The sequence below is a fragment of the Mytilus edulis genome, chromosome 12, assembly GCF_963676685.1.
Source record: "Mytilus edulis chromosome 12, xbMytEdul2.2, whole genome shotgun sequence".
NCBI lineage: Eukaryota > Metazoa > Mollusca > Bivalvia > Mytilida > Mytilidae > Mytilus > Mytilus edulis.
In genome coordinates, this window is record NC_092355.1 from 44,185,183 (window position 1) to 44,203,321 (window position 18,139).

At 30.6% G+C, this 18,139-nt stretch overlaps 1 protein-coding gene across 10 annotated transcripts in view; it reads left to right on the top strand.

Moving 5' to 3' along the window:
* Positions 1-17,042, top strand: part of LOC139498547 (uncharacterized) — a 54,841-nt gene extending 37,799 nt beyond the window's left edge. For 9 of the 10 annotated variants that reach the window (XM_071286984.1, XM_071286982.1, XM_071286976.1 and 6 more), the window contains one exon: positions 13,820-17,042. In XM_071286984.1, coding sequence (XP_071143085.1) covers positions 13,906-16,599 — 2,694 coding nt within the window. In that variant the 5' untranslated portion in view covers positions 13,820-13,905 and the 3' untranslated portion in view covers positions 16,600-17,042. Of the gene's footprint in view, positions 1-2,129; positions 2,336-13,819 lie in introns of those variants that run through there. The other variant, XM_071286986.1, reaches the window with a different exon arrangement.
* The last annotated feature ends 1,097 nt before the right edge of the window (positions 17,043-18,139 follow it).

Sequence of the window (18,139 nt, forward strand, 5' to 3'; positions counted from 1 at the left end):
CAAAAAGGTCATATTTACAGTTTTCGAAACATCTCTTGACTTGTCAATAGGGGTATGGATGTGTATTGGCTAAATTTGTAAAAGTGATTGTTTCAATCTTTCTGAATTTTAGATATATATTTGGACTAGGGCTATACATTACACACACAAAAAATTTGACAAAAGTGCATGGTGCAATTTTTTTAATGATACAAAACATTATAAAGAACTGATAGAGGAATTAATTGTGGTCTGTGGCCTGATACAGATCTATAAGTGGCATCAAGCTTAGTTATCTCCCCTATAAAGTGGCCCTGCAATAATGAAACTTTAACATGACATAAGATTTCATGATTATTTTTATCTTGTTGTTCCCCAACAACCTATTTTCCCCAAAAAAAAATATAAATACATAAAAAAGTCAACTTTTATTCTGAGGTAAATGAAATAGAAAATGTATTTTATTTCAGTGGTTTACTTATAAAATATCAAAATGCTCTCTCTAATTCATTTTTTTTTTAAATTAGAAAAGGTTATTCAGAAAAGATCTGAAAATACATTTTCTAAACATTAGAAAACACATTAAATAAATACTTCAAGTTTCATATCTTTAAATTGCTATTTTACTTCTTTGTTTCTTTGGGAACCACAAACATTAAAACTGGACAATTAAAGATAAAGTGTAGTTCAGTTTCGGCTTCTTGTAATCTTCAAGAAGCCGAAACTGAACTACACTTTATCTTTAATTGTCCGCTTTATTTGAATTGTCGAAATAACATTTTTGGTGAACTTTTAACTACAGAACTCTTCTTAGATCTGAATCATGAACAAAAACTGAACATTTTAATGTCTCTTCACACAAGAAAATTAGCAAAATATATCGTTCGTGCATTTCATATCCGACGTCAGGTGCTATATAATCTATGAACATTTAATTTTTGTGTATATTTATTCTAACTTTTTGAACTTTAATTTCAAATGATTTGAGAAATTGTGTATATATACATGTATAACGTGATTATGTTTAACCTTACTGATATTTTAAAAAGGTGACTTATAGGTCCAATGGGCCGGGTGTAACTTTGACTATAAACTTTGTAATTGTATTATATTTATGTTCACAAGTCACTATAATAAACAAATTACTTACTTACTTACTTACATATAAGCTGTAATGACATCAACTAAGATCAGGGCAGTCTAATAATTATAGTGAGTATAGAAAGTTCCGACAAAGATGTAATCCACTAAATGAAAATAATACAGAACCTGTTAAAAAGGCCTTTTTTAGCCTCTTCAATTCAACAATCAAAAAATATTATAAATCTAACAAAAACATTCATTTTATTTTCACTTATTGTGTTGTTTTTTTTCTTTCTTTCTTTTTTTCATTCTATGTTTTGGCTTTAAGACTTTATACTTGCATTTAGTGCAAAATGCATAAATTTTAGGATGACACTGTGCCTAGGCTTAACTAAAAAGGTATATTTTTGGATGAGATGTAGTTAACAAAGATGTTAATTTGGATTTAATATAGTAAGTATATAGATGTAGATATGTTGATGACATCACTTGTGACCCTTCTTGCAACTCAAATTTGTGGACATGTACTATCTAAATAGTAGAGACAGTTTTCTTTCGGTTAAAAGCATTAAATGTAGGGCTGTTTATATCACAATACTTAATGACTAAAAATTTTCTATTTTACCTATCTAAAATTTGTCATGCATTTCAATTGTAAAAATAACAAGTCATTTCCCACACCAGAACCAATCCCTTGTACAGTAAAATTGACCACCCTCAGGCCACTAACTGACCACTTAACTGGTCAACAAAGTAGAAATTCTTTATCATTTTATAGATAGCCAATCAGTCTAGTTTTCTTTTATTTTCTATGGTGTAATCAAACAGATTTAACAAACACTGCAGAAATTTGTACCTAGGTGAAGAATTTAGCCCCAAACAAAACAGTCTTAATTGAATTCTCCCCTACATAATCAAAATGACTGGACAGTCTACATTGTAAAATGCACCTGTATAGAAAACTGACCATAACAAAGGACTTTACCTGTATTCTATTGTGGACAGTTGTGTAATCTTGCATACCTTTGATAGGTGAGAATGAGCTCTTAACAAAACAAATTTGATTAACTCTGAAAACAACACTGCCTGGTGCAGGGTTTACATGTAGTGACAAAGGTTTTACTCAACTAATGAACATCTATTGTTAGTCTGTGGTGTCACACCTGTAGGGAAATATTTATCTACACTTATATTGCACAATTGGGGTGACCACTTAGATAGTAAGAAGATCTACATGTTTTGAACTTTTAAAAGTAGAAATTTGCATTGCAAGGTATGTGTGTAGTTTTATTGTTAATTTTTAATGTTTGACTTCATTTTTTTTCTTTTTACTTTATCTGTATAAAGTGTCATTGAAAATCATTTTGAAAATTTAAAATGTTGAAAATGATATGACGGAATTATTGAACTTTTATGAATTAAATATTTCTGACCATTGATTTGAGAATAGGTCAATATACGTACTGGACATGTGCACTTCTTTCTTGAAAGGCATAAAATCAATGTTGTTTTATTTTACATTTTAATTTAAACATGCTTTGAAAGTGTAATTTAACACAGGTGAAAATCTGGAAGTTGTTTGTTGACACAAGTGAATTATTGTTTACCAATATGAACAATTTATTGAAGGCTGAAACGCAATTCAATTCAATTGTATGACCATTTTGTGTGGGTGGGTGATACACATTGAAAGCATTTTTTTTTAATGCTAACAAAATAATGATTTTTCTCTATCAAAAGAAAAATATTTTTTCATGTGTGTATAGTAACAGTTCATAGAGGTAATATTATCTTGGAACAGTATAACTATCAATATATTAATTCACAGTTTTCATTAATTTAGGAACAATGGTTATGTTTTATTTGGCATAATGAAAAACTCCTGTCATTTTTTTTAGATTATTTTTGAATCAAAGATTTTTTTTTTTTTTTTAAGAAACACTCATTTTGGTAAATAGATAAAAAAAAATATTGATGGACTCCATATATGTAAAAAAAAAAAAAAAAAAAATCAACCACATTTCTAATTATTCCTGGTTACCTGTTAATTAAGGATCGAGACAAACAAAATTGTGCAATCAATATTGATTTCATTAAAAATTTATGACTAATACAATTTGCTAATTGGTTTTATAAAATCTCATGGATTGGCAGGATTTATGAATAATACATGTTAGTACACATGTACATTTATGCAATAATAACAGGTGCTCACATTTGCATGTAAACAGTTGTGTAATTAGGTTATCTAGCGTGACACCTCAAGTCACATTGTAGATAAGTAGATAAACAAATTGGTAAATAAAATATGTGAGCAATAAATTTGTCAGGAATTTGAAAAGGACTCGAAATGCCATTTTTTTTTATTATCAATTTACATGTTATTCGAGAATTTTTATATGACTTTCAAGAATGGCTTTATTTTTTTAGAAAAATTGGGTTTTTTTTATAAAGAAGTGACAATTCATAAGATTTTGCAATATTTTTCTTTCTAGATTTGAAATTTTCACACTTGGAAAGTAATGTACATTATCAAGTATATAATAGTACTGATAAGAACAGCTAAATTTTAAACATTTAAAAAAAAAGAAAAAAAAAGGTTAGATTTTTTTTAAAGAAGTGACAATTTATAAGGTGTATCATTTTTTTTACTATCTTGATTCCAAATTTTCACACTTATATAGTTTCAGTGCCATCTTTAATTAATTTAAGTGTGAAGTAAATATTTGTATTCTCAGATTTTATTAATCAATGTGTGAAAATTAATAAATTTCCCTGTTTGCAATATTAAAGACTAAGGTCATGTAACAGTTACAAGACTTCGATGCTGAAATCTTTATCTAATATTAAGTATTCAAAATCTTTAATGAAAATGGAAAAATATTTTAAGGAAACAAGCCTTGACAAGTCCAGTGTTTTTCTTAGCCTGAAGCAGTTGAAACCACTGAGTCCCTGGACATCTTAATAATTGCTACTTGGTGATATCATAAATTGTACAGCGTAACATCTAGTCCAATTTAAGATTGGACACTAGATATTGAAATGTGATCATTATGGCCACAATTATAACGTCAGTGTGAACTTATGCCATAAAAAACATCATTTATAAACATTAATTTAAGCCAGGTGTAACTGTGGACAGCATATTTTGTAATTGTTGAAAAGCTGGCGTAATTGTTGGGCAAATGTACAATGGATTTTTATGGATTTCTTGGACCGAGGTTAATGGTGTCCCGACCAATCGTGTTTTCAGAGAAAGAGGCACATGTTCGTTTATCCTATATACAATGTAAAGTTACTCAACGAGAACATGAAATGTATTATTCATTAATTGTAATTTACGACTGAGATGGACAATAATGAACTGACTTCTTAAACCGTTTTTTTTCTAATTTCTGTCATTTTTTTCAGCAAGAGAGATTTTAATAACATATCAGATGAAAAAAAAAGTCCCTGAGACTGGACATTTTTATGTGAAGTTTTGGTTTCTTGCTTCGGGCTACTTGACCCTCCTATAGGTCTGCATATAGTTATTTTTTGGCTAAATTTTAAATTAAATAACTACTAGTGGACAGCTGGCCTTTATCCTTTTCAAATGTAAATTTTCTACAAGTGCTCTTCCTAAGATATTACTTCATTCAACTTGGTCTACTTTCTTACCTTTGCATTTGAAGAAGACCTGAGGAACTATTTAGATTGGCTCTTGTGGTCTCTTAAATTTTAAGGTATGAAACTTTTCATCTGAATTATATGCACTTTTTTTTACCAGATAACTATTAATTTATTTATTTGTTTATATATAAAATAAAAAACATATATTGTCAAGTTCAGGGCATGAAGTTTCTCAGACATATTTATTTATCAATTATCAGGCAATTTCCTGTAGAATAATTTTGAAGATAATGCATTTTTCTTTTTTTTTTAATAATTTTTTTTAAACTTATAAAATTAAAAGAAATGAGTATGAATGCTTAACAATGAGACAAACTGTCCACCAAATTTCAAATGAAGTGGATGTAAGTTTAAAAGAGAATTATTGACAGCTCTTATTCTGTCACACAGTAAAAAATCTTGAACTTCATACATTTTAAGGATCAACATGTTAATTCTCTAGCTCTGACATGCAGTGCATGAACTGAGAGCAAATCTATTCTGTGTAAGGACTGGACAACTACTTTTCTTCTGTTAACATTAGGGTAGCTTATCTAGGTCCTTTTTTTATGGACATGTAAAGCTTAAAGCTACTGGTGTAAGTAAAGATCAGACAGAGGTTACCTTCTGAAACGGAAGCAGCTGCCAAACAGCACTTTTAACATGTCTACCCATATATGATTTGTTTCCAGGTATTGAAACTAAAGGTTAAATCAGCTTCCGCATCATTTGTTAACACTTTTGTTTTTGTCAAGTTTTTTTTTAATCTCTAAAAACAAACTGCAATATAATTAAGAGTTGCTGAAGAAGGTCATCATTTTTTCTCATAAGAAATTTACACTGTATTAGCACCTCTAAATGTTGTTTGAAAAGAAAGTAGCCAGGTATCACTATAAAAGCTGGAGTTTGTTTACATAAAATTGACTTCTGTTGCAGCTTTTGGCATTGTCATTTCCTGCACGGAATAGATTGATTTTTCATGGAAAAATAACGGTTGTATATATATAGGGTTCAGGAAATAAGCGCAGTTTCCCACGGATTATTGAAGATAAACTTAATCACAAATTTAATTGAACAGAAATTGTGGTAAGTTGATTTTTTAAAGATTTAGATGAATTTAATAAGAATGAATTTTTATAAAAATGTTTTTAATTCCGTTAATAAGACTGTTAAAATGAATGTTGCATCTTTCTTTGTCTACACTCTTGGAAGTTTTAAAATGGACATTTTTTTTTATTTATTTTTTTAGATTTTTGAATCATTAAGTATAATGTTGATGCTTGACAATATACAATAAGCATAAAAAATCTTTGTGGTCTTTGGAAGCTCTGGTCCTGAATTAAGCAATTAATTTGCCACTGAAAGATAAACAGCCATCCATACACGTTTTCATTTAATACTGATATACTTCTAGGCAAACTGAACTTAAACATAAATATATAAAACGATCATCGAAAAATGAGAAAAAATCTCAATGACTGACTTATAGTTACAGCAAAAAGAAAAAAATGCATTTTTGAACTGGCATCAACTTTGTCATAAGTGAGAAAAATTGGCCATACATGAGATGAATAATCCAGTATAAATCTAAGGCCAGGTAAATAGCCTTTTGTATAAATCTTCACAGAATTTATTGAAAATTTTCATTTAGAAAATGACATTTAAAAAACAGGTTACTGGACCTATACATACTGTAAAGGTTGGCACCTGCAGTAAGTACCAGTTAAAACTGGTCAGTACTGGTCAAGTCTGCTTTGGATTCAGTATCATTCATTGCATGATTCTGAAAAAAGAATTGATAAAACAAAAAAAGAAAATTTTTGATATGACTAGAATAAGTAACAAACCATGCAATCAAGTATTTATCCTCAATTATGCAAACTTTTTTTCTCAATCTACAATTATGCAAACTTTTTTTTCTCAATCCACAAATATTTGTTATCAATAATTTAAATTTACGGTATCTTTAAAATGAAAGATGGCTTTCAATTTAAATGGAACATGTATTTAATTTGTGAAGGAAGCAGAAATCTTGAATAATTCATAATCTATAACTGCAGTGACTTTCAAAAATTTAACATACTTTTGGATGAGTAACTAAGGACAATGTAAAAATGATTGGTTATGAAAAGAGCTGGAGGTGTTCGACACCATGAACAAATGTAAAACTTTAATCGCTGCATCATGAAAGCAAGTTTGTACAAGAAGCCTTGAACTTTTGAATGTGATCTTACACAAAAACACAAATATTAACTGTCAGAAGACAGAAAATTTATAATTAATGAAAAAGGAAAGGAAAAAGTGACCCCAAGGTTTTTTTCAAAATGGATACAACTTCAAACAAGCTCCTGATTGTACCAGTGCAGTCTTGTAGTGAACTTATAATACAAGGTCAACTATCATGAATTAATATGGCAGATTTGAATGAAATCGACATGATCTAATTGATTTAAATCATTTTTAGTGACAGTTTAATTTCATCCTGAATTGACCCTCATTATTAAATTTCAATAACTGGTTAGGCCAGAGTTGAATGGCTCCTGTATAAGTAGTATGTGCACATTGACTGGTACATGAATAGATAATTTTCAGAAACTAAATCTCCAAATCATTTTCATGCAATAAACTTTTTTTAGAGGTTCAAGAAGGGTATACCCGGAATTTTTTTTAAAATAAATATGAAAATGTTGAATGAGCTCCTTTTATTTATAATGTTTATTTTTAATTTTGTAAAAACAATTTTTATGTTTGCTCAATGCATTTTTTGATAGTCCGGTTTGAAGGAAACATAATGAATGGTTGTCCTTGTCAGAAACAAATATGCAAGAACTTAAGTTACAACATACAAAAAAACCTGAAACACTGCCTTTAAAATCATAGATTTGGTATCGATGTAAGGAGATCATCTCAGTTTGTCCAGATCTAATTTTTTGGTTAAAGTTTTTCTGTTGAATGAGTCCCTTAATAAAAAAGTCCAAATGGTTTTAGAAGTTTATCATATATGTCTTTGTTAAATTTATGCAGGTCTTATTTTAAACTTTAGGCGAATTTTGAGCTTGACACATTGGTTTTATACTGGTCTTTTATTGAGGACTCAGTTAGTCTGTATGCTGACTGGTATATGTTTATATTGTTTTTGGGTTGCTTTTTCATTGACATTTGCCTGGTATCTGACTTTATTCAGATTTTAAAGCCTCTGCTTTATCTTTTAAACTAAAGTTGTAAACCAACTGAATGCATGGACCCATAAGCTACCACATGTACATTAAGTTTACACCGCCTACCGTTCCAACATTATTGGAAAATTTTCCATTTCCTACAAAAATGACTAATACTTGAATCGTGCATTTTTTAGGTGCAATTACAAATATTTTATGCTGGACACTCACTTTCTGTTTTTATTGAAATGTTTCCAAAAAACTTCACAAGTAGAAAGATTTATTAATTCACATTAAAGAGAGAAAATAAAGTTAAATGTGCAAATAATTATTTATATAGTTTCTTACTTCAAAGGATAATTTTTTCCAATTTTCTTGAATGAAATCATAATGAAGATGATATAGCAGGATCTCACATTCTTTAGATTCAGCGGTTTGTTTTAGAATTTATCAAGCTTTTATAATAATTTACCAGTTTTTAAAGAAATCTTAAAATTAAAAATTGCTGGAAAATTATTGAAAGATTAACATGTTCAAAGTTCTAGCCTAAGACTAATCGTTCAGGAATTTCATTTTTCTCTGCTCTCTCATATAGAGCCTCACGATCATTGCACTTGTCCGATTATTTAAAGAAGTAAAAGATGTTTTTATTCTGCCAACAAGTTGTTTCATATTACAAGCTAATCTCTGATAGTTCTTTAACTTCTGCATCCAGGTCAAAAAATGAACAGAAGTTAATATTATATAAAAGTGAGGATCCTTGAAGGCTAATTCAAATATATACAAAAACTTTTTAATTTCAATAAAAAATAAATGTATAAATGTCAATTTTCAATATGAAGTGCCCTTGTTTTTGTTTAATTTTCTAATACAAAGTTTTCTTATGTATTTTTATTAAATTTTAATCAAGTAAACTCTGTAATTTTTATGATTTTATTCGTGCAGATACTTACTATTAAAACATAACATATAACATTTTTAAAAAGCAAATTGAATTAAATGCAAAAAAATGATTTTGAAAGAACTACGATGATAAGATTTGACTGTATCCACTGTTGTTAGACATTCATTAAACTTTACGTGTGTGTTTGTCTGTTTGTCTGTTTGTTACATGATTGCAGACCTCTTAGTCTTAAAGCATTAGCACTTTCATCAAACATTGTCTGCTTCTTGATTAAGGCTATTGGGAAACTATAGCTTGTCATGTAAAGACACTGTTCACTTCTAGCTAAGCCTTCTATCCAACCAGTCCATATGGTTGTCTTGTTTCTCAGGGTAAAAATCTTAGAATAAAATTATCTGGCCTAATATATTTTGGCACCTGTTTCAATGGTTCGAAATTTGCTAATTTGTCAATAATGTTTTTGATACCCTTTTAACAATGTGTGGGATATTATCCGTAATTGCCACAGAAAAATGACAAGTGATTCACAGTTTGAGTGAAGCAGATCTTTTACAAAGGATAAATGATGCACCACGCCTCCTCAAAAGGAAACAGTCCTCTAAACATGCACTTGAAAACTTTTTAATCGTTGTTGTCATCTGTGCATCATTAATATCTTTCCGATCAAGGATCTCTGAGGATCGGTACAAGGTGAATTCAGCGAGGAGTGGGAGTCACACGTTGGGTAAATCTGCATATGATTATTGTTTGATTTATTTCAAATCTTGCATTGTCATCGTCAACATCAATTAAAAGTGAAAAATCGTTCACGCTTTGTAAATTTTACAACTAATGTTTTGAATTTTTATCTATTCGCTATCTGTAATATTTTTAACCTTAGTTTAGATTATGAGTTTTAATATCTAGGTGAAAATGATTTTGAAATTAAACTCTGAACATTTTTACCTGCTGTAAAATAAAGATTTAAATTGCAATTAGAAAAAAAAGACATTTGTACATGGAAATAAATACACACATAAATTATAAGGATGAACATAAGTTTCTTAGAAGTACTGTGTTTGTATTGATTTTTCTATACCTAACATTATGAACAGATGTGTTGTAGGTTTTTTTTATACATATTTATATGTAAATAAATTTTTATAAGAACATGCAGCTATTGATCTACAACAGATCATTTAAGTTAAAAAAAAATCATTACAAAAAACTATTTTGAACTTTAAAAAAATATATGTCATTCAATGAAGTCCAGTGACCAGTGGCAAATATTTGGTTTAGGTTTTCTTGAGATTTGTGAACCTCAGTCTTCTGTTTTGTGTTGTGTGTTGTGTGCTGTTGACTTTTATATTTGATTTTGTCTTATTCCTTTTTAATGGACAAAGCTGTTGTCTGTGGTTAGAGCTCTTCCTCAGTATCCGTGGAGGTTTTTTTCATGATTTATTTTGATGCCTTATGTTTATCCAATGTAACCTTGTCCTGCTACATACAGAGACAAATTATCTTTCTATTTATTTATGAAACTACAATATCAGACAGTAACGAAGAAAATAGTAATAGTAAACTCAGTTTTCTCTCGTTTAATGATCAGTCAAGATTTCATTCTTCCCATAAGTTTTCATTTTTACCCTCTTGCTCCTATTTCTTTATAAATTATAGGGGTCTTAAATATTAAAAGATCAAATTTCAAGCTTTCAGTATATAGGAATAGAGAATTTCTTTTTTTAAAACATGATTTGTATAGGTTGCAAAACAAGCATGTCGGTCTTATAGAAATTTAAAGAAAATGAAGAAAACATTATTTAAATACTAATTCATCTTTTTAAAAAAACGAATTTTAATAGTCATAAAAAGAATATATTCTTCCTAAATTTACATAAAATATCACCTAATTCATAACTGTCAAATGTTAATAAAGTAGGAGTTGAAACTCCTTGTTTGACCTTCTGTGCATACAGATTTGACCAAATTTTGTAGAACCTGCCTCAGGGCTTACAAAGTGCTTCCATGTTACTGGAGGAATTTACATTTCATAATTTTTTTTGGAACATATTCTTATAATAAAGAATATCTATATGTATCTGACATGAACACGTAGTAAAAATCAATGGACACTACTTTTTAAATAAAATTTTATTTATTTTAAGAACAAAAGTAGTATATACTATTACATTGTACATGTATCATATATCAGTATAGTTTTGGTAAGTACTAATTCAGAGAATTTTTTTTTAATTTTATATTCAATATATATATAACACGATCAATGTTATTTTTTTATAAGTTGAAACCCTTATGATACCCCTCTAGTTAATTTAACAGATTGTCACTTGAATGCAGGGAATAAGTATTGATCTATCATGGAGCCATGTCGAGCCTTGCACCATTTGCTTATTTCTCAAGGTTGGAAAATAAATATTGATGTGGAATTCATTTGATATGCTTGCCTACCCACTCACGGTTATTTTCAGTAACCTTAAGGCATTTAAGCGTATCTACCCTATACATGGGATTTAAATTCCAACTAGCACAGCATTGAATTTATTTGTACACATATGTTTATCTTACAAATAAGGATTTAATTGAGTTTGATTCAGTTCAGAAATTTCAGTTCCACAGGATTTCCTCCTTATTCAATATTTAAAGTGTTTAATAGGTGGTCCAATTTTATTGAGAGGTCATGCAATTAAGACTGCAAGAGTTATTTCCCATTAACATAAATTTTTCATTTGATTTCTGATGCATTAATGTGTCCTTGGAGTGTAGTTTGTGATTTATAGTGTATTAATCATAATTTTCTCTGGATATGACTTCACAAAATGACCTTTGAACCAAGTTATTGTTAAATATCTGCATTATCTGGTGGTCTTTCAGTGTGTGAATACATCATGGGTAAGCAATTTATAGGTTTTTACAACCCTGTGGGTACTACATAAAAGGTTTTCTGCAGTGAGGAGTGTGTATTATACAACAATTTCATTTTTTAAATGGTTGCCCCATAGTGACCCTTACATATGAAAGACCCCATGCGTGTTTTCTGTCCATTTTACAAAATGAATTCATGCATTTATATATTTATTTAATAGCCTATATGACTTGGAAAAATCTTAACCCTGTAGGTAGCAATAAAAGTAAATTCATATTGTTTTCATGTCCAGTACTACATAACATGCTTTTATCAATTGATCGAATCATGACTCTCCAGAAAGAAGACATTATGTGATTATTTTTTTTTGCATCCTGTCCGCCAGGAAACCTGCAGACAAGATATTTTAACACTTATTGATTTTTGTTCCACTGATAGTCTTAGATTTTAAAGATATAGGAAAAAAGCAAATTTTATACAAGACTGTATTCTCTGTACATATTATTTCAAGCAGAAATGACTTTGTTATTTGTAAAATTATTTAAAAAGAAATAATATTGACTAAAAGGATATGAGGTTATTCTATTATCTTTTAAATTAAGAAAATGTTAGAAACATGTTAGTGCATATAATTCATTTGTCACTGGGTTTGATTTGTATGGAGAAAGGATTATAAGAATTATGCAATTTTCTTACCAAATTTGACTTGTCAAAAATAAGTTATTGAAAAGGATTTAATTTATTGAAAATAAAAGGTTAGAAAATGGGAGAGGAAGGTTAATATTTTTAAAGGTTTTTTGTTAAGTTTTGTTTTTCTTGTGTCATTTTTGTGATCCTGAGATTTCAAGTGTTTGACTTTGATTTTTCCTGAAGAAGATTAATAGCAGTTTGAATGTATGAAATCAAGTTTTGTTTTTACATTTTTTAATACTTACATTTACAGCTTGTAATTGTAATTGTAATAATTTTATTACAAATCAGTGTATAAATGAGTGCTATAGCATCAACAACATATGTAATGTAGTAGCTTAGGTGGTCCCTTTTGTTTCAGAAGTGGGGGGGGGGGGGGGATGTAGAAGCCTACATTTTAGTCTACTTTGGTTATGGCCTGTATATGCATTAGTTTATGTTATATGTACATACTTTCCCAGACTAAAGACTTTTTGATTTATTAAAACATACAATAAGTTAGTTGTGGTCAGAGAATTTATTACTAATGTTGACCTATAAAGCAATACATGGTCATAAATATGTGCATTCATCACCGTAAGCAAGGTGTTTGATGACCAAAAATAGAATACACTGTCAAATTTTGATTGTCACATATAGAAAAAAACTTTTGAAAGGTGTTGGAAGAGTTTGGTCGTAAAATATCCACTGTGGATTATTTAATTTTCATGAGTACTAATTTTTGTGGAATATGGGCAAAACTGTTGTGCTTCACAAAAAAGCAAAAACTCAAAGAAAAAACAAACAAACAAACAAAAAATTGCCAAATATAAAGATATGCAATAAACTATTATGAAATTATTTTACAATGTTTTTATCATTATTACATAGTGTTTCTTGTTAACTGTTTTAGTAAAATGTATATCTGATGTTTTATACAGTACTGCGGAGACATTATTATCAATGTGGGTACTGATCATTCTGAAACACCACAAATCTAACATGTTACACACTGTTCAATGAAATACATCACATGAAGAATTTGTAAAAAAACAGAAAATAAAATATCCATGAGATAATAATTTTTATGCCCCACCTACGATAGTAGAGGGGCATTATGTTTTCTGGTCTGTGCGTCCGTCCGCCTATCCTTCCGTCCGTCTTTCCGTATTTTTGTTCAGGTTAAAGTTTTTGGTCAAGGTAGTTTTTGATGAAGTTGAAGTCCAATCAACTTCAAACTTAGTACACATGTTCCCTATGATATGATCTTTCTAATTTAATTGCCAAATTAGAGTTTTGACCCCAATTTCACGGTCTACTGAACATAGAAAATGATAATGCGAGTGGGGCATCCATGTACTATGGACACATTCTTGTTTGTTCTAAATCAACAAAAATGAGTAACCATGAGTGTAAATGATTTCACAGTATAGACTATGTCTAATAATCAATGGCTTTCATTCGTAATTTTATGATTATCTCATTGTAAATTTGTTTATTTTTATTTTTCAGATATTCTTGATGACAATGGATAATTTATGCGAATCTCAGAACTTTTTCAAATCAGGGATGAATTATATATTTAATATGATGACATAATGGACTTATCAAGGACAAGTGATTCTCAGGGATTCATCAAGAATTCACCATTGACCTTGAATTATCCCCGAACAAGTGAAGGTCATATATCGAGTTCACCATATACGCATAGCAAAGAAGCTGCTAAAGAGATATTAAACTCTCAGGGACTTTTAAACAGTATGGCATTAAACTTTAGTACGAAAGTGGAAGGCCAGCATAGTTCATTTCCATATGGACTGAGTGGTGTGGCCATGCCTAATTACGCATATACGGGTGATTTATATCAATTTACTTCTAACGGGTACCCAAGGAAATCGAGAACATGCAGTTACTGCAGTAAAGTGTTTACTCGATCAACAACGAGACGTTATCACGAGAAACGTTGTCCACGACTACGTGCAGCGGTGTGTGGAATCGTTCAAGATGATGACAAAAAATCAAAATTTCCTCAACTTCCATCACCGCATGGAAGGAACAGTATAGAATCAGCTACCTCAGGATATGATAAATTATCAGGGAATTCATTAAAACCTCATTCGGCATCTACCTCAAAGTTGTCCTCCACCAAATTCAAGGGAGATGACTCCTCATTAGAAAATACAGCTAGTGTAATCATGAAAAAAGAAACTCAGGAACATTTAGCATCTCTGTATGCAGACAAATCACGAGAAATCATGTCTGACTCTCATCCCATGTCTGATCTCCACGCAGCTTTGGCTGCCTATAAACAAAGCAATTTTAGAAATATTTCACTCTCTCCATTCCATTTAGGGGCTGCTATGGACTTTAACAAGTCTCCATCACGTACATCTAGTGGTCACCGTGACGATCAGGAATCAATATCAAATGATGAAGGGGCCAACGCAAATGGATCTGATGGGGAAAATTTTGAAAAACTGCGACACAGTATTGAAAACGATGATTTAAAATTTGAAGAAATGAGTAAGCGAGTTAAAAGAGAATCACCAAGCAGTGATGGAAGAATGATGCCTAGCTTTAATGAGATTGGCAAATCTGAGCAGAATAATAATGGGGAAAACTTAGATCAGTCAGGAAATGCCTCCATCAAATGTGGTGTTTGTGGAAAAATGTTTGCCTCCCAATGGCAACTGCATGTTCATGAACAAATACACACAAAATTTAAACCATATGCTTGTCGGTTCTGTGGAGAAAGATTTTCGAAGGCAGCACTCCGTATTCAGCATGAGAGGTTACACGAGGCCAATACAAATGACCAGGAGGTATTGGTAAATGCAGAACATACCTGCGTTATATGTGGATCCTCATTTAAGAAAGATAATCTACGTCTACACATGCTGAAATATCATAAAGATGGGCCGTGGTTGTGTAGGGAGTGTGGAAAGGCAGCTGTTTCACATCAAGATCTGTACGATCATTTGAAAAGTCATGACCTCTCATCAACAGAGGCAGAGTCTCTTCAGTATTTACTAGATATGTCTAACGGAACGTTGACAGCGGAGGTCAATGGGGTAAATGATGAAATGGAAGATGAGGAACTAGAGGGAGAAAACGAATCTGATTCCAATGAAAATTTAACATCTCCTGAGCAAGAATCACCAGCTGAAATGCCAATGAATATAGATGGAGAGGTTGATCCTAATGAAGAGAAAGAAATGTGCACCATCTGCGGAAGAGATATACCCAAAAGTCACATGGGATATCACTTGAAATCACACGAAGGCCAGAAACCATATGAATGTCCCATTTGTAAGAAACGATTTGGGTACAAAAACAACATGAAGTCTCATATCAAACTCCATGATGGGATTAAGCCATATCAATGTAATATATGTGGAGCCAAGTTTACTAGAGGATCAACCCTTAGACGACATGCCAGGCGCCATGGTATATCGGCAGAGAGCGTATGGGATCTGTTTGTTAAAAATGATTCTCAACAATCAAACCATGTCAGTAGAGAAAATCATAAAACAGAACTGATGAACCTCTCTGGATCGTCAATGGCAGAAATTCCAAATTCAAAGTTCACTGACACCTCACCTTACAGTAACTTTAACAGTTTGTTTTCTCATCCTACCTCAGTTGCAATGTCCAATGCTTTATTTATGAATTACCACAATCAGGCCATGGCTGGCGCTTCGCTACCGTCACTCTACTCCTCCCTTCATACTACCTCAGAAATTCCACCGCCTTCAGCGGGGTTTGACACCTCTAGTCAGTCACCACAGAAGGATGCGCTCAATTTATCAGTTCATAAACAAGATGCGGGTACAGACAATGAAATCCCTTCACCTACCTCAATTAGCCGATCAAGGTCAAGGTCATTGAGTGGATCGGAGAGTATCAAGAATAACTTTATGGGTACCAGTTTGAAAGTAGACTGTTCAGATGTTGGCATACAAGTTAAAAGCTGCTGTAAAATGGGAATGGATATTCCCTTGATGATGGGAGCATGTAGTCCCAGCGATAATGCCAGTATTCAGTCAGGAGATAGTGCTGTTAATCTAGCAGCATTGGAGAATTCACCAGATAATATTGCTTCATTACTTGCTGCAGGTAAACTTTTCAAGTGTGAACATTGCGAATGCTACTTCTCAGAATATGCGATGTACAGAATTCACTCGAAGATACATCCAGGAGGAAAATCGCTGCCATTTTCCTGTCCTATATGTAATGAAGATTGTCATGATAAGGTGTATTTTTCCTTACATGTATCTGAACATTTACGATGATCCTTCTAGACGTTAAAGTAGAAGAATCGAAGTAGTTATTAGAAAGAAAAACAACTTTGTTCGTTTAACCTCGGGGAATCATTATTTTGTATTGTTTTTGCAGTACACTGTTTTTGTGGACGTTCACTATTGCGGGTATATTGATATTGTATTTGAATTATTTCTGTCCACATGAATATGTGTATCGTATATTTGTTATAAGAAAATTGTGATTTAATATGTAGAAAGGCAAAAGGTTTTGGATTTGTAGCAATTGTTTATTTTTTATAATTCAGCAAAAGAAATTTTTACCAATTTGAGATGAAAAATATTTGACACATCTTGCAGATCTCTATTTTTTTTGGTTTTTTTTTAAATATGAGATTGGAACATTTATATTTTGTTGCCTCATATTGTTAAGATACAATAAACAAATTTAACTTTTTACCAGAAACAAATAAAAATAATAATTTGAAATTTAATTTAGTATTTTAAAAGAAAAGTTCTGTTTTGTTTGTCATTTCTTGGAACATTTTGTAAAAGAAATCCACATTTTTTTGTTTCTTACTGCATAGTAATTTCACTGTTTTTTACTGGGTACGAGTTGTAGAATAATAAATGCAAAAGTTGATTTTTTTTTCAATTTGTTGTAATTTGTAAATAGTTGAATTGATTATATATATATATTTACATTATATAATATACACAACAGATATGATGGCGAAGCAACATTTTTTTTTATCAGGGTAAAATTCTTGCCCACAAGAGATACCTCTAAAAGTACACTATATATGGTAGAACTCTCAGGTTAAGAAGGAGTTAAAAAAAAGTATTTTTGAAATTTCAGGAGATATATTCATTGACCAATTACCCAACCTCAGGCTAAAATAACTACATCTTAGAAGTGATTTATTCAGTCAGACAACTCAGGTTAAGAAAGATTTACATTCTTATCAACTCATACTTTTCAAACTCTGCAACAATGATGAAGGGGGAACAACTTTGAAATGTCCATATTGTTTTTAAGGGGAGATAATTTAATACATGCATGTAATTGAAACAACTGAAATTAGTAAAATAAAATATGTAATAATTTTGGAACCTAGCAAATTTTCATCAAGTTTATAAATAAGTTTGATAATTCATATATATATATATGTATTGAAACAATTTTTTTCAAATAAAAAAAACTAAATATTTTTATATTACTCTAAATAGACATTTAGACATAGGTCTTTCAGGAAGAAATTTTGCTTAAACCTGGCTTTACACCAAGTTCAGAAAAAGACTTCTTGACCAAAGAAACCCCTGTCTCATTTTAAAGTCAGTAATTATTTATGTACCAGTATACCTCAAATTGGACTCCCAATATTTATGAGTTTGGGTCCATGTTATGCTTTTTAAGCACTGAGCCAGCTTCATTTGTATATAAAATTTAATCTTGTAATATAATTGACTCAGCTTGCTCTTTTTATGCCATTGTTCTAATATATGACCTCGACAGGTAAATGTAGTAAATATTGTAAAGTATCTATATCTATATACATATAATTATATATTA